Source organism: Oncorhynchus nerka, linkage group LG12 (genome assembly GCF_034236695.1).
Source record: "Oncorhynchus nerka isolate Pitt River linkage group LG12, Oner_Uvic_2.0, whole genome shotgun sequence".
Taxonomy (NCBI): Eukaryota; Metazoa; Chordata; class Actinopteri; order Salmoniformes; family Salmonidae; genus Oncorhynchus; species Oncorhynchus nerka.
This window is the reverse complement of record NC_088407.1, coordinates 67,898,124-67,922,834: the sequence shown is the minus strand read 5'-3', so window position 1 is coordinate 67,922,834 and position 24,711 is coordinate 67,898,124. Positions and strand designations below refer to the sequence as shown.

Genomic DNA, 24,711 nt, shown 5'->3' with positions numbered 1-24,711 from the left:
AGAAGTAGAACCGGTGCGGAGGAGAAGTAGAACCGGTGCGGAGGAGAAATAGAACCGGTGCGGAGGAGAAGTAGAACCGGTGCGGAGGAGAGGTAGAACCGGTGCGGAGGAGAGGTAGAACCGGTGCGGAGGAGAGGTAGAACCGGTGCGGAGGAGAGGAGTGGTAGAACCGGTGCGGCGGAGGTAGAACAGGCCTAATGGTGAGTTCTTAATGATGGCCAGCACATTTCAGCACTCACACAAGCATGGAGCTTGCATCTGCGCACGTACACACAGCCACACACTTAGACATGCAGTCGCACATAAATTCTCTCACACATATTGGTACACAAACTTATACGCAGTAACACAAAGATGCATATTCTCACACAGATAAGCATATACTTTGTATTTGAAACACAAGCAGAAACACACCGTTCCTCATTCAGGCCTCACACTGCCTCGCTCACTCACACTGCCTCGCTGACTGCGTGTGGAGGAGGCTGCTGGCTCTGGTTAGTCAGTGCTGTGTGTAAAGTAGCCCACGCCAGTGTTTTAACACACAGCGGAAATCTGGTTTGCTCCCAGCTGCTGCTACAGTAATTACTGTCCTGTGGTTGCTAAGAGATGCTTCCTTTGACCCCCCCCCTACCCCCCTTCTTTCTCTTTTTACCCTCCTCTCCTCCTCAGACTGCTAAAATACTGTGCGTGTGTGTGTAGCAGTCTGAGCAGGAATGCCAGAATTAGGAGGGGAAAGAGAAAGAACAGAACAGGGAAAAATAAAAAAGTGTGTGTATGTGAGCATATGCATACGTGAGTGTGTATGCATGTGTGTGAGAGAGAGAGAGCACAGCCAACAAATCTGCTGAGGGAATGTCATAAACCAACTCCAGCTGGAGAAATGCAGGCCAGAATTTAAAATGCCAGATGACAGCTGTGTGTGTGTGTGTGTGTGTGTGTGTGTGTGTGTGTGTGTGTGTGAGAAAGAGCGAGAGAGGGGGTTAGGGGGATGAAATTGGAACCAGACTTGGGCTTCCTTTTAAAGCGCTGTGCTGAGCCCCTCCATTCAAAAGGCATGCGTGGGTGCCAATCTGGTTCCGATCTGACCCCAGAGATGTGGAGATGGTGGGGGGTGACCTGGCTCAGGACCAACATACGAGCTCCACGCGGTTCCACCCTCCCAGGCACACACAGGGGAACGGGCTGGCCTGCTGTTTGTGCGTTGTATCAGTGACTCAAAGACTCCCAGGTCCAAGCATCTGCATGTTCACATCATTTCATTGTGAAGCATCCCAAGAAAAAGGAATTCAGATGTGTGTTAGAGAGGGAGAGGAGGAGGGTAGAGAGTGGGATTGTGTATGAGTTCTTCAGTGTTACGGATGATGACTCATCCCTAGAATGCAACCTCGTAATGCTGCTCAGCCCTGCTCTACAAGGATTCTACTGGGGCTTCTCTCCCGTACGCTTTCTCCTCAACCAAACAACCGGACTAGAACATGCCAGGTGCCATTTGACCCACATTTGGGGTTTACTTGTTTAATCTCTCCAGGACTATGGCACCCCACCTCCTCTCAAATACTTGGTTGAGTTCAAATCGCACCCAACACTACATTTCTACAAGTCCTATATCTATTTAAGATGGAGAGGCTCATCCATCCCCCTCAGCGGATATCGTGCAGTACAAAACAGATGTGGTTTTGCGTTCTCAAACACCTGTCAAATGTTGCACCTAAACAGGGTTCTGCAAGGAGGGTGGGGGGTGTATGCAATTTGTGCAGTATGTCAGCCTTTGAGTGTGTATGTATGTGTCGACTGTGTGATTATGCATGTGTGTGACTGGCTGTGGGGTGTGCGGTGTCGGGGTGAGAGGAAGACTGTGGCGTTTTGGTGGGGGTGCTGAACCCTGCTGGGCAGGATGTGGGCTGATAAGAGGGTCCTACACGCTACACACGCAGCAGGTTAAGAGGTTCCAGAAACCAAGAGACCTGGCTGGCCATTGATGTCTGCATTGGCTCAGAGCTTCAGATTATAAGGGGAAAATCAGACATCCCTCCCAAAACACTACTTGGCAGACATGTCACTAGGCCAGTCCAGCTTATGTAGAGAAAGACTAGGCTAAATCCAATACAGGCCAAAACGAGGCTCCAGAGTGCCCTCCAGCCCATGTCAAAGTGACTCGTCTCGTGGCTCTCGGCTGGGCAAAAGCACAAGGTCACTTTCAACTAAATCAATTCATGTCAGACCTTTGATGAATAAATGAAACTGAACAAAAAACTCTGAACAAATGTTTTGTCTGTGTACACAGTTCTCATCATTGGAGTCATATTCTGTGATGCAGCCAAGGCTGGAACGTGTTAAATTATGAAGAGGTGCAGGCTAATGTCACACATTGTGTGGTGGCATTTAAGTAGAGCGTTCGTTATCTCTCTCTAGCTGGGTGGCTTGGTGTTAGAGTGACTAGCCTCACGGTTTCTCGTCCGTGTAGCTCAGGTCACAGACCGCAACACTCAGATGCCAAATTACCATGGCGACACCCTCAGTTGCTCACTCACTGAACCCCCCCCCCTTTCCTCCCACCGTCTGCTCTTCTGCTGCTTAGCAACAATGCTTCTCTCCACATGAACAGATTCCCCCTCCCTCTCACGCCCTCTGACCTTCTCTACTCCACTCAGTGAATGAGGTCAGATACTGAGGGTCAAAGGTGACTGCAGCCCAGCCACCGGGTCACTGATGGACACAAAACTAACAAATACTGAGAACTAAAGAGCAGCAGGAGCTACTAAATGATTGGCTTGGCAGGTCTTCTGAAACAAGGACTTTCTTTAAGGGGTTCAGTTTGCCATGTATACTTAGCAAATATCAAATCAAATCAAATGTTATTTGTCACATACACATGGTTAGCAGATGTTAATGCGAGTGTAGCGAAATGCTTGTGCTTCCAGTTTCGACAATGCAGTAATAACCAACGAGTAATCGAACCTAACAATTTCACAACTACTACCTTATACACACAAGTGTAAAGGGATGAAGAATATGTACATACAATTATATGAATGAGTGATGATACAGAACGGCATCGTCAAGATGCAGTAGATGGTATAGAGTTCAGTATATACATATGAGATGAGTAATGTAGGGTATGTAAACATTATATTAAGTGGCATTGTTTAAAGTGGCTAGTGATACATTTTTAAATACATTTTTCCATTATTAAAGTGGCTGGAGTTGAGTCAGTATGTTGGCAGCAGCCACTCAATGTTAGTGGTGGCTGTTTAACAGTCTGATGGCCTTGAGATTGAAAAACAGCTTCTGTCTCTCGGTCCCTGCGTTGATGCACCTGTATTGACCTCGCCTACTGGATGATAGCGGGGTGAACAGGCAGTGGCTCGGGTCGTTGTTGTCCTTGATGATCTTTATGGCCTTCTTGTGACATCGGGTGGTGTAGGTGTCCTGGAGGGCAGGGAGTTTGCCCCAGGTGATGCGTTGTGCAGACCTCACTACCCTCTGGAGAGCCTTACGGTTGTGGGCGGAGCAGTTGCCGTACCAGGCGGTGATACAGCCCGACAGGATGCTCTCGATTGTGCATCTGTTAAAGTTTGTGCTTTTGGTGACAAGCCAAATTTCTTCAGCCTCCTGAGGTTGCGCCTTCTTCACCATGCTGTCTGTGTGGGTGGACCAATTCAGTTTGTCTGTGATGTGTACGCCGAGGAACATAAAACTTACTACCCTCTCCACTACTGTCCCGTCGATGTGGATAGGGGGGTGCTCCCTCTGCTGTTTCCTGAAGTCCACAATCATCTCCTTTGTTTTGTTGATGTTGAGTGTGAGGTTATTTTCCTGACACCACACTCCGAGGGCCGTCACCACCTCCCTGTAGGCCGTCTCGTCGTCGTTGGTAATCAAGCCTACTACTGTAGTGTCGTCTGCAAACTTGATGATTGAGTTGGAGGCGTGGGTGAACAGGGAGTACAGGAGAGGGCTCAAAACGCACCCTTGTGGGGCCCCAGTGTTGAGGATCAGCGGGGTGGAGATGTTGTTACCTACCCTCACCACCTGGGGGCGGCCCATCAGGAAGTCTAGTACCCAGTTGCACAGGGCGGGGTCGATACCCAGGGTTGATGAGTTTGGAGGGTACTATGGTGTTAACTGCTGAGCTGTATTTGATGAACAGCATTCTCACATAGGTATTCCTCTTGTTCAGATGGGTTAGGGCAGTGTTCAGTGTGGTTACGATTGCGTCGTCTGTGGACCTATTGGGGCGGTAAGCAAATTGGAGTGGGTCTCGGGTGTCAGGTAGGGTGGAGGTGATATGGTTGTGGACTAGTCTCTCAAAGCACTTCATGATGACGGAAGTGAGTGCAACGGGGCGGTAGTCATTTAGCTCAGTTACCTTAGCTTTCTTGGGAACAGGAACAATGGTGGCCCTCTTGAAGCATGTGGGAACAGCAGACTGGGATATGGATTGATTGAATATGTCCGTAAACACACCAGCCAGCTGGTCTGCCCATGCTCTGAGGACGCGGCTGGGGATGCCGTCTGGGCCTGCAGCCTTGCGAGGGTTAACACGTTTAAATGTTTTATTCACGTCGTCTGCAGTGAAGGAGAGTCCACAGGTTTTGTTAGCGGGCCATGTCAGTGGTACTGTATTGTCCTCAAAGCGAGCAAAGAAGTTGTTTAGCCTGTCTGGGAGACATCCTGGTCCGCGACGGGGCTGGTTTTCTTTTTGTAATCCGTGACTGACTGTAGACCCTGCCACATACGTCTCGGGTCTGAGCCGTTGAATTGCGACTCTACTTTGTCTCTATACTGACGCTTAGCTTGCTTGATTGCCTTGCGGAGGGAATAGCTACACTGTTTGTAATCGGTCATGTTTCCGGTCACCTTGCCCTGGTTAAAAGCAGTGGTTCGCGCTTTCAGTTTTGCGCGAATGCTGCCATCAATCCACGGTATAAATACCACACATTGTACCATCGTGTCACAAATCTGATGGGGTTTTCTACTTGAAGTGTTAAGGAGCCGTGTTGTTTCTACACCACAAAATCAACTTGGGTGTGTAGTCATATACCTGTACTCCCACTTGTTCAGATTGAGAAAACCTTTCTAACCGCACCACCTGTAGCTTGTGAAAGCTCAGACTGAAGAGGACAAAGTGATAACCAACTCCTTTATCAGCTTACCAACAAAGCACAGCTCAATCTATTAACAGACGAGGAACATGAGTAAATACAAGTGGCTTCCGATAATCCACGCAATTATTTTTACACAATTGGGTTCCCCCAGGTATCAGTTTTGACCAGATGACAGATGCACACACCTAAGCCATGGGCACACTCGACAACTCCCCAGCAAAGGAAGGTAAGGTAAGGCCCTGGCTGTTCAAACAGACTCAAATCCTAAAGACAACTGGCAGAGTAGAAGACAGAAGGGCCTGAAGCAGTACAGATTTCCCTCTTCCCTGCTTCCTGGATTCAAGCACCAGCAAGAGAACTCAAACACACACTAGACTTGTGAGAAGTGGAGTTAGTCCTACAGCAAACCTCAGTGCTAGCAAATAGAGACACAAGTACATGGAGAATATGAGGACCCCAGTCTTTGGACTCACCTGTAATCCATCTTCAAGAGAGTCCGAGTCATCAAACGCAGGACAGCCTGGAAAAGAGAAGATATAATAAAATGAGATATTCAAGACTTCCAGCTACACAGATACAGGTGAGCTACAGAGAGAGACAGAAAGAGTTCTCATAACACACAGTATGTCCACACGCCACCAAGTCCCTAAAAATGACTTCCCCACAAGTACATCACTGGTGATCAAGGAAAGAGAGAAGCAATTAAGAGAGGTATGGTTGGCAAAGACTTCCATTCACCCGAGAACAGCTAAAAGGTAAATGAAAGCATTGTGTTGGTGGGACACATGGCCTAATGAAATCGACTCTCTACTTGTAAAAGTGCAACTCGAGTCGAGGCTAAAAAGCCTTGAATGTTGCATTCACTGACACCTAATGTCAAGTAAGTACTGATAAGAATACTAAGTCAATCGTACTGTTGAACTCGTACCCGACTCTTAGCAACATCTAACGTCTAAAACAAGCTCATCCTGAAATCTTGGGGAAAATAAATTAGTCCAAAGTTAAATGTTGGCAGTAGTGTAGAAAACAGATATTAGCTCATTTCCACTGGGACGGACGAAGAGGAAACTGTTTGTACCGGAGGCATCAAGAGGCTCTTTTAAGACTCCTAGTTCACTTAATTAGGATCACTAAGACCTCATTTAAAAGGAGCCAGGCAGGCAGCAGGAGAAACCAGGCCTCCGTGTTTTACGTCCGTCTGCGTCTCTCTCCGTTAGTTTAGAGAACGCCGAAGAATATTGTTGGAGCATTGAACAGCGTGTGGGTATCCATGTTCCTGTCTGTCAGTCTGCTACGGTGAGACCCAGGCCGTCTGTCTGTCTATAGCACGTTGAGACAGAGATGACTCTGCCAGTGCTGGGTCCCGGAGCTGCCTGGGCCATGTGTCCGCTGTTCCCATGGCAACAGAGGACCGCAAGGCTGACACACCACACACTCAAACACACACTAAGAAGAACACACACACACTGCAGTCCGGCAGCAGAGCGATGCAACAGGAATACAAAGGAACCTGCCTGTGTGGAGAAGAGGTATTACACAACACTGGCGGAAAACAGAGGAAGCTAGAACAGATCCGAGGATACAGAGAGGAGAGGAGTAGAACAGGCACTGAGAGTTAAGCAGCAGTCTTATTATAAACCCATGACTGACAACAAGACCAAAGACAGGTAGCCTAGCAGTTAAGAGAGTTGGTAGAGTAACCGAAAAGGTCGCTGGTGCGACTCCCCTAGCCAGCAAGGTGGAAAAATCTGCCGTGAGCAAGGCAGTTAACCACCAACAACAAATGCTCCCTGGGCACAGATGATGATGTCGAATAAGGTAGCCCGCACCTCTGTGATTATTGGGTTGGGTTCAATTTGGAAGACAGATTTCAGTTCAATGCATTCAGGTCTGCAACTGACTAGATATCACCTTTCCTTCCCTTTCCCATAGGCCTGTGTGCTAATTCTGCTAATATGCTTGTATTGATCATCCGTACCTAAAATATCCATAGCTAGAGTTATAAGTTATATTTTGGTGTAGTCCATTGTGCTTTATTAATTTAAACAATTGTCATGTTGTTAGACCCCATCAGTTTCCTCCACAGGTCTACAGGGCAGAGGACCGGAGGAGATACAGTAGAGCCCAGGCCAGGTTCTAGTCTTAAGTAACACAGGTCTACAGGGCAGAGGACCGGAGGAGATACAGTAGAGCCCAGGCTAGATTCTAGTCTTGAGTAATGAAGGGCAGGAGGCTGGATGGCAGATTGCTGAGCTGGCGGCTCTCCTGCTAATTGGATGACTTTGCTACCTCTGGCACTACCTCTGCTGGAAATGCGTAACAGAGCCCCAAACTGTTGTATCAACTTCAGGCTATCTCCAACCAGGTTAACGTAGACTAGCCTCAGCCCATCTCCAACCAGGTTAATGTAGACTAGCCTCAGGCCATCTCCAACCAGGTTAACCTAGCTTCAGCCCATCTCCAACCAGGTTAACCTATCTTCAGCCCATCTCCAACCAGGTTAGCGTAGACTAGCCTCAGCCCATCTCCAACCAGGTTAACGTAGACTAGCCTCAGCCCATCTCCAACCAGGTTAACCTAGCTTCAGCTCATCTCCGACCAGGTTAACCTAGCTTCAGCTCATCTCCAACCAGGTTAACGTAGACTAGCCTCAGCCCATCTCCAACCAGGTTAACGTAGACTAGCCTCAGCCCATCTCCAACCAGGTTAACGTAGACTAGCCTCAGGCCATCTCCAACCAGGTTAACCTAGCTTCAGCCCATCTCCATCCAGGTTAACCTATCTTCAGCCCATCTCCAACCAGGTTAGCGTAGACTAGCCTCAGCCCATCTCCAACCAGGTTAACGTAGACTAGCCTCAGCCCATCTCCAACCAGGTTAACCTAGCTTCAGCTCATCTCCGACCAGGTTAACCTAGCTTCAGCTCATCTCCGACCAGGTTAACCTAGCTTCAGCTCATCTCCAACCAGGTTAACGTAGACTAGCCTCAGCCCATCTCCAACCAGGTTAACGTAGACTAGCCTCAGCCCATCTCCAACCAGGTTAACGTAGACTAGCCTCAGCCCATCTCCAACCAGGTTAACGTAGACTAGCCTCAGCCCATCTCCAACCAGGTTAACGTAGACTAGCCTCAGCCCATCTCCAACCAGGTTAACGTAGACTAGCCTCAGCCCATCTCCAACCAGGTTAACGTAGACTAGCCTCAGCCCATCTCCAAACAGGTTAACGTAGACTAGCCTCAGCCCATCTCCAACCAGGTTAATGTAGACTAGCCTCAGCTCATCTCCAACCAGGTTAATGTAGACTAGCCTCAGCCCATCTCCAACCAGGTTAACCTAGCTTCAGCTCATCTCCAACCTGGTTAACCTAGCAGAGCCCAGCTTATCTCCAAACAGGTTAGCCTAGCTTCAGCCCATCTCCAACCAGGTTAGCCTAGCTTCAGCCCATCTCCAACCAGGTTAACCTAGCTTCAGCTCATCTCCACAGGTTAACCTAGCAGAGCCCAGCTTATCTCCAAACAGGTTAACCTAGCCCAAACTTCACCTAGCCTATTCCACAGAAAAATATTCCTGCAGCAACAAGATTTAGTGGATAATGTTGCTTGACCGGTAGTAAGGCAATTAGCTGACTAAAATTAGGCTACATGAAAAGTGCAATAATATTATGTCCTAGACAGCTGGCACAGATAAGATAGGAGAGCCAATCATAGGTGAGTGAGCCGGGAGCAGGGGAAGTCATCACAGCTAATCAACACTACACATCTACCACCAGGAGAATAGGCCAACCATTACATGTCACAGACATAGAACAACACACAATGACACACACACACAGCAACCAGCACACACAAAGGAGTCTACAAAAGCATATGTTCTGTGAGGTGAGACTGTACTGAGGTGGACTGAAGCTCAGGGGTCCTTCCTAACCCACCTTGGTTGATGTCCTCAATGGCCCTGCGGATCCCTCTATCAAAGGCCCTGGCGTCTGCAGGACTCTGGAAGGTCAGGCCAAACTTCTTGTCGTTGATCCTCCAATGGTGAAATATGGGGTTGACCTTGTTGTAGACCAGGTCCTTCTTTAGAATACACTCCAGAACAACCTGAACAGCGAGAGAGAGACATCTGCTAGTGACTTGAAGTTCACATTTTTCTAAACTGACATTTCAGTCATTTAGCAGACGCTCTTATCCAGAGAGACTTACAGCAGCAATGAAGTGTTAAGGGCCTTGCTCAAGGGAACATACTTGCCCAACGATCTTAACCACTAGGCTACCTGGCCAGATGGTAAAATGTTGGTCCCATTACCTTAATGCAGAATAATATGATACAGAACCACACAGCACAGAATCTAGTCTAGATTTCTCCAGAAGCAGCTAGAAAACCCAAAAATCAGTCTCTCACTCGAAAAGCAAAGCCGTAGAAAGTAGAAATCCAACATGGTATAGGAGTGTAAAATCACTAAATGGAAACATTGCTATTTACCCCTGTCTGAGGGAGCCTTTGAGGAACAGACATCTAACCGCCATCTTACTCATCACCCTAAGCTGTTTAAATGTGTCCCGTTTAATTACAACTCGTAGCGTGTTGAGAAATGAAAAGCCCCAACCCTGGATAAATTGAAACACTCCAAATCCAACCAAATAGCCCTTTTCCTCCCCTCTTCATTTGTAAAACAGATTACAATATAGTGTGGTTTTATTTTACAAACGATAAAGCTGGAGGGTAAGAACAGTTTTGGAGCCAGGCACAGAAACTAAGTGTGTGAAAGAGAGAGATATTATTAATCAAGACTGTTGGGTGGCCTCTAGCCCTTCCTCCAGCCCTTCCTCCAGCCCTTCCTCCTAGCCCTTCCTCCAGCCCTTCCTCTAGCCCTTCCTCCAGCCCTTCCTCTAGCCCTTCCTCCAGCCCTTCCTCTAGCCCTTCCTCCAGCCCTTCCTCCAGCCCTTCCTCCAGCCCTTCCTCCAGCCCTTCCTCTAGGCAGATTCAATGAAATGAGATATGGCCATTAGTCTTTAAGGCTTTTTGAGAACGTGCACGACGACGAGGGCGAGTGAGAGGGTGCGCGTGCACGTTGGGTTGAATAAGGGCGGGAAGGGACGACGTTGTGTGGCAACTTGTGCATTCTGTTAGACATTCATGTTTGAAACCGTTACTAGGGGGTTGTCTACGACATGGTAATCTGTGCTATACTGTCACCTTTATAACAAAAACGGCAGTATTAGTAAATAAAAAAAGATTGGCTATAACATTTAATTGTCCCTATGCAAAAAATAACCTGTAACACAAAACAGTCAAAGAGACTCAAGCCCCAATGGCATCCTGACGGTCAGTATATAAATCATTGTCACCGTGTACACCTTTGTCTATGTTTGATAAGAGTGCATACGTGGCAGCTGAATGTGTGGGTTGGTGATATATCTGGTGTGTGACGGATCGCATGAGTAGTGCACCAAAACACCTATTACAAATAGGCCTATTAGCTGGAAATGCAGGTGTGTAGACAGACAGGAGTGTTTCGCTCGCCCAGAGAAAGCGAGGAGTAAGGGTTAAACCCTTGTGTTTACATAGAGCCTGTGGAGGAAAGGAGGGAGGGAGGGAGAGAGAGGCATGAGGAGGTGTCCGCCTCTGGGGCTGATTGTGGGAGGCGAGACTGAGCGGAGCCGGAGTGGGTAAGGTGAGCGGCTTGCCTGGGAGAAGAGGAAGTATCGTCGTTGAGGAAGGATGCCACTCAACACCGCATTCATTCAAGTCAGGGAAATAGAGAGGTGGATCCACAGAAAGGTGGAGAGTAGAGACCAGAGTAGAGACCAGAGTAGAGACCAGAGAGAGCGAGGGAGAAAGAAAATTCAGATGTAGGATCTTCACATGTAGTCTCCTACAGCAGGAAAATAATCAAGCAGCAACAGGAAATGTGAATTGTGAGTGAACAATTTTGTAGCAGTACATTTTTAGTAAGGGAAAATCAAGTCAAATTTAAAAGTGGAAATTACAAACTGTAGAAGCCTTTTTAAACCACAAATACACTAAGTTATCGTGCAACAGGGGGATCAAATTAAGAACCTATGTGTGTAGGAGACATAGGTGTGGCGAGAGAGGGATTGGTAAAGAGATAGAAGGAGAGAGAAGATTAATTGAATTCAGAGTGAGTTTTAACAGATTGGGGGAGTTTGTAGTTGCACTCTGGCTTTTGTGACAGAGGGAGGACTGATTCCACTCTGAGATGTTATCAAGAGGACAGGACTGTTTCTCTGTGTGAGAGCAGAGGACAAGCAGACACCAAACAGCAGACATAAATGCCACATACATTCATTCAGTTATCCATTTGATAATCTACCAAGCAGCAATACTATATCTATAAACTAAATAAAAAACGACTTCCCATGCATATAGAATAACTGGGGCAGAGTCCTCTTAGTTTGTACGACCTCTTATCTTTATTCATTTATGTGTTAAGAACAAGTCTATAACATCCTGAAGGAAATTAGTTGGTTCAATCTTTCTTAATCAATCCAATACAAAAGTAGCCTATTGGGCAGGCGACACAAACAAATAAGTACATCTAAGAAGGTTAGGTTAAATCTAGCAGTGGAGAAAGAAATGCAATATTAGAGAGAGTCAGAGAGCTTAGAGAGAGCTGTTACAATCTGAGAGCTGGTAATTCAGCAGCCAATTGACAAAACACAGAAAACGAGTGAGAGGGGGAGAGAACAGAGAGAGAAGGGGGGTCAGAGAGAGCAGAGAGAGAACAGTGTGAACAGAGAGAGGAGAGTAAGAAAGCAGAGAGAGGAAGAACAGAGAGAAAACAGAGACTAAGAGAGCGCACAGTGCAGAGAGCACACAGAGCAGAGAGCGCACAGAGCAGAGAGAACCGAGTAGAGCGCACAGAGCAGAGAGCGCACAGAGCAGAGAGCGCACAGAGTAGAGAGAACCGAGCAGAGCGCGCACAGCGGAAGCGCACAGAGCGCACAGAGCAGAGAGAACCGAGCAGAGCGCGCACAGCGGAAGCGCACAGAGCAGAGAGCGCACAGAGCAGAGGGAACCGAGCAGAGAGAACAAGAGAACAGAGCAGAGGGAACAGAGCAGAGAATGTGAACAGAGAGAGTAGAGTGTGAACAGAGAGCGGAGAGTGTGAACAGAGAGAGCAGAGAGTGTGAACAGAGAGAGTGGAGAGTGTGAACAGAGAGAGTAGAGAGTGTGAACAGAGAGAGTAGAGAACAGAGAGAGTAGAGAGTGAACAGAGAAAACAGAGAGTGAGCGAACACACAGAGACAGCGAGAGAGGGGAGAGTGAGAACGGAAAGAGAACAGAGAACGGAAAGAGAGAACTGAGTGTGAGAGAGCGAGAAATACCGGAGAGAACAGAGAGAGAGAGGGTGCAAGCTAGGGAGAGACAGAAAGAACACAGAGAACAGAGCGAGAACAGAGTAAGAACAGCGCGAGAGAGTGAACAGAGTGAACAGAGAGAGAGAAAGTGTGAACAGAGAGAGAGTGAACAGAGTGTGAACAGAGAGAGAAAAAGTGTGAACAGAGAGAGAGAGAGAGAGAGAGAGAGTGAACAGAGAGAGAGAGAGAGAGAGAGAGTGTGAACAGAGAAAACAGAGAGAGTGAGCGAACACACCGAGACAGCGAGGGGAGAGCGAGAACGGGAAGAGAACAGAGAGAGAATGGAAAGAGAGAACTGAGTGAGAATATAGAGAGCGAGAAAGAACCGAGAGAACAGAGAGAGCGCAAGCTAGGGAGAGAGAAAGAACACAAAGAGAACAGCGCGACAGAGAACAGAGCGAGAACAGAGAGTAGAGAGTAAGAGAACAGAGCGAGAACAGAGAGTAGAGAGTAAGATAACAGAGCGAGAACAGAGCGTAAGAGAACAGAGCGAGAACAGAGAGTAGAGAGTAAGAGAACAGAGCGAGAACAGAGAGTAGAGAGTAAGAGAACAGAGCGAGAACAGAGAGTAGAGAGTAAGAAAACAGAGAGCAGAGTGTGAACAGAGAGAGAGTGTACAGAGAGAGTGAACAGAGAGAGAGAGTGTGTGTGTGAACAAAGAGAGAACAGAGAGAGAGAGTCTGAACAGAAAAAAAACAGAGAACAGCGAGAGAGCAAGAACGGAAAGAGAACGAGAGAGAGAACAAAGAGAATGTCGTGAGCGAGAGAGAACAGAGAGAGAGAGAGCGCAAGCTAGGGAGAGAGAAAGAACACAAATAGAACAGAGGGAGAGCGAGAACACAGAGCAAGGGAGAGAACAGAGAGAGGTGGAGAGGAGGTGGAAAGAGAACACAGAACAGAGGGAGAAGAGGACAGAGAGAGTGAGAGTAGAGAGTGAACAGAGAGAATGAGAGCAAACGAGGGAGAGAACAGAGAATGAGAGCAAACGAGGGAGAGAACAGAGAATGAGAGCAAACGAGGGAGAGAACAGAGCGAGGGAGAAAGACAGAGAGAGAGAGAACAGAGGCAGTGAGAGAAAGAGGGAAAGAGAAAGAGAAGAGAGAAAACAGAGAGAGCGAACAGAGAGAAAGAACAAACTATGGAGAGAGAACAGAGACCGAGGAAGAGCAAACAGAGAGAGGGGAGAGAGAAAGAACAGAGAAAGAGAAGAGGGAGAGAGAACAGTGAACGAGCAAAATAGAGCGAGAGCGAGGAAACAGAGGCGGAGAGAGAGAACAGAGGGAGAAAGAGGGGAAGAGCAGAGAGGTCAGAGAGTGAACAGAGAGAAAGTGAGAGAACAGTGGAAAGAATTTCTTTCCTTCTTAATGCGTTTGAGACAATCAGTTGTGTTCATGACAAGGTAGGGGTGGTATACAGAACATTGCCCTATTCGGTAAAAGACCACGTCCATATTATGGCAAGAACAGCTCAAATAAGCAAAGAGACTATTACGTTAAGACATGAAGGTCAGTCAATCCGAAACATTTCAAGAACTTTGAAAGTTTCTTCAAGTGCAGTTGCAAAAACCATCAAGCACTACGATGAAACTGGCTCTCATGAGGACCACCACAGGAAAGAAAGACCCAGAGTTACCTCTGCTGCAGTACCTAGTACCAATACCTAGGATAGGATAAAGTAATCCTTCTCACCCCCTTAAAAGATTTAGATGCACTATTGTAAAGTGGCTGCTCCACTGGATGTCATAAGGTGAATGCACCAATTTGTAAGTCGCTCTGGATAAGAGCGTCTGCTAAATGACTTAAATGTAAATGTAAATGCAGAGGATACGTTCATTAGAGTAAACGGCACATCAGATTTCAGCCCAAATAAATGTGAGTAACAGACACATCAACTGTTCAGAGGAGACTGTGAATCAGGCCTTCATGGTCGAATTGCTGCGAAGACATCAATACTAAAGGATACCAATAAGAAGACGAGACTTGCTTGGGCCAAGAAACACGAGCAATGGACATTAGACCGGTGGAAATCTGTCCTTTGGCCTGATGAGTCCAAATTTGAGATTTTCGGTTCCAACCGCCGTGTCTTTGTGAGATCAGGTGAACAGATGATCTCTGCATGTGTAGTTCCCACCGTGAAGCATGGAGGATGGTGCTTGGTGCTTTACTGGTGACACTGTCTGTGATTTATTTAGAATTCAAGACACACTTAACCAGCATGGCTACCACAGCATTTTGCAGCGATATGCCATCCCATCGGTTTTGCGCTTAGTGGGACTGTCACTTGTTTTTCAACAGGACAATGACCCAACACACCTCCAGGCCGTGTAAGTGCTATTGGACCAAAAAGGAGAGTGATGCAGTGCTGCATCAGATGACCTGGCCTCCACAATCACCAGAACTCATCCCAATTGAGATGGTTTGGGATGAGTTGGACCGCAGAGTGAAGGAAAAGCAGCCAACAAGTGCTCAGCATATATGAGAACTCCTTCAAGCCTGTATGAAAAGTATTCCAAGTGAAGCTGGTTGAGAGAATGCCAAGCATGTGCAAAGCTCTCATCAAGGCCAAGGGTGGGTACTTTGAAGAATATAAAATATATTTAGATTTGTTTAAAACTTTTTTTGGTTACTACAGGAATCCATGTGTTATTTTATAGTTTTGATGTCTTCACTGTTATTCTACAATGTAGAAAATAGTACGAAATTAAGAAAAACCTTTGAATGATTAGGTGTGTCCAAACATTTGACTGGTACTGTACATGATCAAATACTAGTCTTAGAATCAACTTAAAGACTACAAGAACCCTCTGGATTCTCCAATTACATTACATTTACTACCAGACAAAATACAAACCCTCCATGGCAAAAAGGCCTATGGTGTTGATGGTATCCTGAATGAAATGATAAAATATACAGACCACAAATTCCAATTGGCTAGAGTTAAACTCTTTAACATCATCCTTAGCTCTGGCATCTTCCCTAATATTTGGAACCAAGAACTGATCACCCCAATCCACAAAAGTGGGAGACAAATTTGACCTCAATAACTAACGTGGGACATGCGTCAACAGCAACCTTGGGAAAATCCTCTGCATTATCAATAAAAGCAGATGTACTGAAAACAATGTACAGGGCAAATGTCAAAATTGCTTTTTACCAAATTACCATACGACAGACCATGTACTCACCCTGCACACCCTAATTGACAAACAAACCAAAACAAAGGCGAAGTAGTCTCATGCTCTGTTGATTTCCAAAAAGCTTTTGACTAAAGTTGGCATGAGGGTCTGCTATAAAAATTGATGGAAAGTGGTGTTGGGGGGAAAACACACGACATTATAAAATCCATGTACACAAACAAGTGTGTGGTTAAAAATTGGCAATAAATACACATTTCTTTCCAAAGGGCCGTGGGGTGAAACAGGGATGCAGCTTAAGCCCCACCCTCTTCAACATATATATCAACGAATTGGCGAGGACACTAGAACAGTCTGCAGCACCCAGCCTCACCTTACTAAAATGTGAAGTCAAATGTCTACTGTTGGCTGATGATCTGGTGCTTCTGTCCCCACCCAAGGAGGACCGACAGCAGCACCTAGATTTTCTGCACAGATTCCGTCAGACCTGGGCCCTGACAGTAAATCTCAGTAACAGAAATAATGGTGTTCCAAAAAAGGTCCAGTTTCCAGGACCACAAATACAAAATCTATCTAGACACCTTTGCCATATACCACAGAAAAAACTATATATACCTTGGCCTAAACATCAACGCCACAGGTAACATCCACAAAGCTGTGAACAATCTGAGACAAGGCTAGAAGGGCCTTCTTTGCCATCAAAACCGACATACCAATTAGGATCTGGATAAAAACACTTGAATCAGTTATAGAACTCATTGCCCGTTATGGTTGAGGTCTAGGGTCCAAGAATTCATGGAACAAACACCAAATTGAGACTGCATGAAGAATTCTTCAAAAAATATGTTCGGTCTACAACGTAAAACACCAAATAATGCATGCAGAGCAGAACTAGGCCGATACCCGCTCATTATCCAAATCCAGAAAAGAGACGTTGAATTCTATAACCACCTAAAAGGAAGTGATTCACAAAACCTTCCATAACGAAGCCATCACCTACAAAGAGATGAACCTGGGGCTCTGTTCAAAAACACAAACAGACCCCACAGAGCCTCAGGACAGCAACACAATTAGACCCAAACAAATCATGAGAAAACAAAAAGTTAATTACTTGACATACTGGAAAGAATTAACAAAGAAACTGAGCACACTAGAATGCTATTTGGCCCTAAACAGAGATTACACAGTGGCAGAAGACCTGAACACTGACTGACCCAAAATTAAGGAAATCTAACTATGTTCAGACTCAGTGAGCATAGCCTTGCTATTGAGACAGGCCACTGTGGGCAGACCTGGCTCTCAAGAGAAGACAGGCTATGTGCACACTGCCCACAAAATAAGGTGGAAACTGAGCTGCACTTCCTAACCTCCTGCCAAATGTATTAGAGACACATATTTCCATCAGATTACACAAACCCACAAAGAATTCAAAAATACAAATCCACATTTTGATAATCTCACAAACAGCTGAAGTTGGAAGTTTACATACACCTTAGCCAGATACATTTAAACGCAGTTATTCCACAATTCCTGACATTTTATCGTAGTAAAAATTCCATCTTAGGTCAGTTAGGATGCCCACTTTATTTTAAGAATGTGAAATGTCAGAAGAATAGTAGAGAGAATGATTTATTTCTGATTTTATATCATTCATCACATTCCCAGTGGGTCAGAAGTTTACATACACTCAATTAGTATTTGGTAGCATTGCCTTTAAATTGTTTAACTTGGATCAAACATTTCAGGTAGCCTTGCACAATAAGTTGGGTGAATTTTGGCCCATTCCTCCTGACAGAGCTGGTGTAACTGAGTCAGGTTTGTAGGCCTCCTTGCTCGCAAATGCTTTTTCAGTTCTGCCCACATATTGTCTATAGGCTTGAGGTCAAGACTTTGATGGCCACTCCAATACCTCAAATCAAATCAAATTTTATTTGTCACATACACATGGTTAGCAGATGTTAATGCGAGTGTAGCGAAATGCTTGTGCTTCTAGTTCCGACAATGCAGTAATAACCAACAAATAATCTAACTAACAATTCCAAAACTACTGTCTTATACACAATGTAAGGGGATAAAGAATATGTACATAAGGATATATGAATGAGTGATGGTACAGAGCAGCATAGGCAAGATACAGTAGATGGTAGATGTCAGTGAAGACACTTGCCAGTTGGTAAGCGCATGCTCGCAGTACACGTCCTGGTAATCCGTCTGGCCCAGCGGCCTTGTGAATGTTGACCTGTTTAAAGGTCTTACTCACATCGGCTGCGGAGAGCGTGATCATACAGTCTTCCGGAACAGCTGGTGCTCTCATGCATGTTTCAGTGTTACTTGCCTCCAAGCGAGCATAGAAGTAGTTTAGCTTGTCCGGGAGGATATTCCTTTGGGACGTTGAGTGTAATGTTTACGGTTAATTTTATATTGTTTATTTCACTTTTGTTTATTATCCATTTTACTTGCTTTGGCAATGTAAACATACGTTTCCAATGCCAATAAAGCCCTTTGAATTTAATTGAGAACAGAGCGCAAATAGAGAGCCGAAAACACAGAGAGAGAACAGAAGAGAGGGAGAAGAGAGGGAGAGAGAGCAAAAACAGAGCGAAAACAGAGCAAGAGGACTGAGCGAGAGAACAGAGTCGAGAAGTCTCATTGGTGGCAATATCAGGAGCCAGCTGACTCATCAGTACACTCTGTGCCGCATCATTGCGCTTATAGGCAGATCCCCCCCCAAACATTGCAATCACCACCTCATCTCTCTCAATCTCTCCCTCACTTTCTCTTTTTCAGTCTCTATTTGGTCACCCTCCATTTCTTACAGTTTGACTGACAATCTTTTTTTCCTCCTCTTCATCTCCTTCCCTTGTTCCCATTGTCTTTCTAGTAAAATGGTGGTTTGGACCTCCTGCTTTAACAAGCCCCTGGGGTGGGTGACATCACCAGAATCATGCTCTATATAGCACGGTGGCCCAGGCTCAGAATAGACAGTTATAATCGAAGTGTCTTAGCAGACAGGAGCCACTTATCTACGATACTTAAGAGTCACCTATTAATTATTATCAAAGGAAATGGTCATCAAACTAATTGTTTAACATGAATAAAGAGACGCAAGGGCTTCACAGTTTCAGGACGAGAGCATAGGAATATATGACTAGAAGCTCAGCGCACCAATATCCAATAAGTTCTGTCCTTCATTCCCTTTTTCCTCCATCTTTTTAGTTAGACTTCCTACATCCCTCATCCCACATTCCCCTCTTCTGAGCAGTCTGCCCATCTCTTCTCTCAGATGATGTCAGCATGCACCACACAATCATGCAGCCCGCTCCTATTTACAGATACCTTCCCTGCGCAGAGGAGGAAAGCCAAACAGCCACTTCCTGTGTGACAGTGTATGTGTGTGTGTGACTGTGTGTGTAAGGCGGAGGTTGATGGTGATCTCATCCCACGACCCCCTCTGTGTGGAATGTGTCACAGGCTGAGTTGGTGCATAGTACATTGCGAACATGCTTGCTCTCCATTGTGACAGATGAGTGTGTGTGGTGTGTATGAGGCCCTAAGAGTGAGTGTGAGGTGTTTTAGGTTTGTGTGACTCCCTGAGTGGGAGGTTTGTAACGTTTTATACGATACTTAGGCTACATGTCATTAGGCTGGGCAACATATTTCCCACATTATTAACGGTATTTGATGTTTTTGAATAATACAAGTTCTACATTTGCTTTACGAGCAGTGCATGACTCTAGGGTGGCAACACATGAAATACCAGTCAAAAGTTTGAACACCAACTAATTTAAGGGTTTTTCATTATTTTTACTATTTTCTACATTTGAGTATAATAGTGAAGACAACAAAACTATAAAATAACACATATGGAATCATGTAGTAACCAAAGAAAGTGATAAACAAATCAAAATATATTTTATATTTGAGATTCTTCAAAATAGCCACCCTTTACCTTGAAGACAGCTTTGCACACTCTTGGCAGTCTCTCAACCAGCTTCATGAGGTATTCACCTGGAATGCACTTCAAATAACAGGTGTGCCTGATTAAAATGTACATTTGTGGAATTTCTTTCCTTCTTAATGCACTTGAGCCAATCAGATGTGTTGTGACAAGGTAGCGGTGGTATACAGAAGTGCAATCGCAAAAAACATCAAGCGCTGTGATGAAACTGCCTCTCATGAGTACCGCCACAGGAAAGGAAGACTCTTCAAAGCCGCCACCCTTTGCCTTGATGACAGCTTTGCACACTCTTGGCATTATCTCAACCAGCTTCACCTGGAATGCTTGTCCAACAGCCTTGAAGGAGTTCCCACATATGCTGAGCACTTGTTTTCTGCTTTTCCTTCACTCCGTGATCCAACTCATCCCAAACCATCTCAATTGGGTTGAGGTCGGGTGATTGGGGAGATCAGGTCATCTGATGCAGCACTCAATCACTCTCTATCTTGGCCAAATAGCCCTTACACAGCCTGGAGGTGTGTTGGGTCATTGTCCTGTTGGAAACAAATGATAGTCCCACTAAGCGCATAACAGATTGGATGGCGTATCACTGCAGAATGCTGTGGTAGCCATGCTGGTTGAATGTACCTTGAATTCTAAATAAATCACAGACAGTGTCATCAGCAAATCACCCCCACACCACCTCCTCCATGCCTCAAGGTGGCAACCACACATGCGGAGATCATCCGTTCACCTACTCTGCGTCCCACAACGACAGGGCGATCGGAACCAAAAATCTCAAATTTGGACTCATCAGACCAAAAGGACAGATTTCCACCGGTCTAATGTCCATTGCTCGTGTTTCTTGGCTCAAGCAAGTATCTTCTTCTTATTGGTGACCTTTAGTAGTGGTTTCATTGCAGTAATTCGACCACGAAGTCCTGATTCACGCAGTCTCCTCAGAACAGTTGATGTTGAGACGTGTCTGTTACTTGAACTCTGTTAAGCATTTATTTGGGCTGCAACATCTGAGGCTGGTAACTCTAATGAACTTATCCTCTGCAGCTGGTTTTCTTTCCTGTTTCGCACAAAACCATTCAAAACGAAGTCCGAAGTTTTTTAAAACTTTTCCCGAAATAGTCACATTACGTCACAAACCCTGCTGCTGTGGTAATTCTTCAAAGAGAGGATGCCGTATTGAGAAATTATGTAGCCTAAGCTACTGATAACAGGCCTTTTACAAGACTAAATTATGAGAGGAGCATTTGATTATTATTAAGAGATTGAGTCCAGACAGGCTACTTTAAGAAACTTTCTGGATGGACATATACAGTGCATTCGGAAAGTATTCAGACACTTTCCCTTCTTAAGCAAAAAAACAGAATACCCTTATTTACATAAGTATTCAAACCCTTTGATATGAGACTCAAAAACTAACCTCAGATGCATCCTGCTTCCATTGATCATCCTTGAGATGTTTCTACAATGTGGAGTCCACCTGTGGTAAATTCAATTGAATGGATACGATTTGGAAAGGCACACACCTGTCTATATAAGGTCCCATAGTTGCCAGTGCATGTCAGAGCAAAAACCATGCAATGAGGTTGAAGGAATTTTCCGTAGAGCGTCGAGATAGGACTGTGACGAGACACAGATCTGGGGAAAGGTAGCAAAAAATGTCTGCAGCATTGAGGGTCCCCAAGAACAGTGGCCTCCTGCCCGGCCAAACTGAGCAATCGAGGGAGAAGGGTCTTGGTGAGGGAGGTGACCAAGAACCCGATGGTCACTCTGACAGAGCTCCAGAGTTCCACTGTGGAGATGGGAAAACCTTACAGAAGGACAACTATCTCTGTGGCTTTGGGACAAGTCTCTGAATGTCCTTGAGTGGCCCAGCCAGAGCACAGACTTGAATCTGATATAACATCTCTGGAGAGACCTGAAAATAGCTGTGCAGTGACGCTACCCATCCAAACTGATTGAGCTTAAGAGGATCTGCAGAGAAGAATGGGATAAACTCCCCAGATACAGGTGTGCCAAGCCTTTAGCGTCATACCCAAGAAAACTCAAGGCTGTAATCACTGCCAAAGGTGATTCAACAAAGTACTGAGTAAAGGGTCTGAATACTGAAACGTGACCGACCGGCTCTAATCAGTTTTCTGCAGCAAAATTTTAAAGTGTGTTTTTCACATTACACAAAAGTAGAGCCTCAAAGCTACAAAATGGTATATTACACACTACAGTTGAGGAACAATTTGAAAGTAATTCTGCTTTTAAAGTTGATAAACTTGTAAACTCACTTTTGAGAAATTAGCCTTCTGAATGTTTTGGTACTACTGCTGGAGAGTCCTTTGTCTACACCTATTCAGCATCGTTGACACCCTCTTAAGCTTCAGCCCCACCCATCTCTTTAACCTGTTACTCCTACCCTCTACTTTTTTGAACATTCTGTTAAAAATCGCGCAACATTTCAGCGCCCTGCTACTCATGCCAGGAATATAGTATTTGCATATGATTAGTATGTGTGGATAGAAAACACTCAGACGTTTATAAAACTGGTTAAATCACGGCTGTGGCTATAACATAATGTGCGTTTCATCGGAAAGCGCAGGTTAAACTGATCACTGAAAATGGAAAAATATATTGCTGCGCGACTTGAACCCATTGATAAAGGTGAACCACAATTAATGAGGCTGAGGTTGCAGTACCTACAGCTTCCACACGGTGTCTAGAGTCTTGTCATTTGCCTACGATTTGTTTCTTGGTCAAACACATGCAAGGCAGCGCAGTTCTTCAGGTCTAGGACCGGATATTTTGGTTGAGTTTCTAGCCGGACATTTTTCCAGACGGACAGCTATAGAATATACTTCGTCTTGTGATTAATTTGATCGCTTATTAACGTTTACTAATACCTAAAGTTGCATTACAAAAGTATTTCGAAGTGTTTTGTGATAGTTTATCGCCGACTTTTTGAATTTTAAAAAATGACGTTTCGTTATGAAACGCTGTTTTCTTTCGTTGATCACACAGTCTACATATAACGATATCTAGGCTATATATGGACCGATTTAATCGAAAAAAAGACCCAATAGTGATTATGGGACATCTAGGAGTGCCAACAAAGAAGATGGTCAAAGGTAATGAATGTTTTCTATTTTATTGTGCGGTTTGTGTAGCGCCGAATATGCTAATTATTTTGTTTACGTCCCCTGCGGGTCTTTTGTGGTGTTACATGCTATCAGATAATAGCTTCTCATGCTTTCGCCGAAAAGCATTTTAAAAATCTGACTTGTTGCCTGGATTCACAAAGAGTGTAGCTTTAATTCAATACCCTGCATGTGTATTTTAATGAACGTTTGAGATTTAACTAATACTATTAGCATTTAGCGTAGTGCATTTGCATTTCCAGAGCTCTAGATGGGACGCAAGCGTCTCAGGTAGGAGCAAGAGGTTAAGGATTGATCCGAGTGTTCTGTATGAACAACAGCAGTCAAACTTGCTAGCTACTTCCAGACAAATGAGTGAACAACTCACTGAACATTACTCGCCCTAGCAGAGCGGGTTAGGCTGTTATGTTATCCAGAGCATTGGTGACTGCAACTGTGCGGTCAGATTGTCCGGCTGTAAATTCAGAGCGCTTCGCACTCAGAGCGTTCAGAGTGCACACTGGACGCTCTGGCCGATGAATAGGGTTGATCCGACCTCACGACGGCAGTCAAGCACACAAGTTAACATGCTAACATTGGCTAGCTACAAATGAGAGAAAAACCCCACTCTGACCATTTTACTCGCCTTAGCAGAGATGGTTAGGCTGTTTTCATGGTATTCAGAGCGTTGGTGCCTGTAACTGTGCTGCTGGCAACAATTTAATTCCGCTTTTATGCCGACGACACCGGCCATATTCAACGGGTGTTGAGCGTTCATAAATTCATCATTACTTATTCTGCGCTCTGGCACACTCAGATGAGAGTGCTCTGAAATCTGAGTAGATGGCCAGACTGGATTTACAAAATGCACCCAAAATGGTTACTTGCATAGTGGAGTCTTTTGTTAAAGACATGTAATGGTAACTAACACACTTTTGTACATTGCGCTATTCCATACAATTTACCTTATTTTAGCACCCAAAAAACATAATACTTCCAGGTCAACTGTAATATGAATAACATTGTAAAGCACAATTTCTCCCCTTTCCAGCAAAATCAATGACAAGACTTTCATGCTGCCCATCTCTGCATGATTGAAGAAGGCAATGAGCTCTGTCGGGTATTTAAAGAAATGGTGGATGGGGAAGCGAAACCTATTGTGTGCTAGTGAAAGGGGGAGATATGTTGTGTGGGGAAACAGCTTTCTTCACCTGATCTGTCCAACTTATCACATATAAAATGTAAATAAAACACTATAAAGAGTTTATATAATGTGTCATTACATACCTACTTGAAGGTTTGTGTCGAATTTAAATCCGGTTTTTAGGGCAGCGCTAAAGTTTTTAGAAGTAAACAGCAGCTGTCGCAGCTTTTGAGAGTCATGCAGAGATGATGCAAAAAATGAATGCATTCAGTTGTACAATTGACTAGGTAACCCCTTTACCCTGTGCCTTTCTTGTTTTTAATCTGTGACAGAAGGGCTACCCCTGGTGGAAAGAGACTGTACGGCACAAAATTAGACGTAAATGCGTGCCGTATGTTATGTAGTGACACGTCACAACGTACCACGCGTCAGAGGGGTCAGTTTTGTCAACACTGAATCGAAACTTAGTTCACACCCCGGATTTTGATGCCAACACAGTCGCTACAGTCCCATTAGGTTTCATTGTAGCCTCGTTTGAATGCTGCGGATGCGCAAATTTGTATGGAATGCGGTTAGTCACCGTCAGCTAGGTAAACAATGAACCATAATCCTAACTCATGACGTTACTACCCTGCATGAATCTGCAGGTAGCTAACCAACCAGGTTCAATGTTAGCTAGCTAACAGACTATAGCTAGCAGAGCAAATTGCTCTTAGATACGTGTATGATCTTATTATTTGTAACGTTAGCTAGCCAGCCAGCCAGCTAGCTAATAGTATACTTTAACTTGAAATGAAACCACTTTGTCAAAATTAGAAACGTGCAATATCTGAAGAATGTAGCTGGCTAGGCTATCTTACCCGTAT

General features: G+C 45.1%; 1 protein-coding gene across 3 annotated transcripts in view; it reads right to left on the bottom strand.

Moving 5' to 3' along the window:
- Positions 1-24,711, bottom strand: part of LOC115138641 (sprouty-related, EVH1 domain-containing protein 1-like) — a 68,444-nt gene that overhangs the window by 8,774 nt on the left and 34,959 nt on the right. For all 3 annotated transcript variants that reach the window (XM_029675712.2, XM_029675711.2, XM_029675710.2), the window contains 2 exons: positions 9,038-9,206; positions 5,582-5,628 (listed from right to left, as the gene is read on the bottom strand). In XM_029675712.2, the coding sequence (XP_029531572.1) occupies positions 5,582-5,628; positions 9,038-9,206 (216 nt within the window). The remainder of the gene's footprint in view (positions 1-5,581; positions 5,629-9,037; positions 9,207-24,711) is intronic.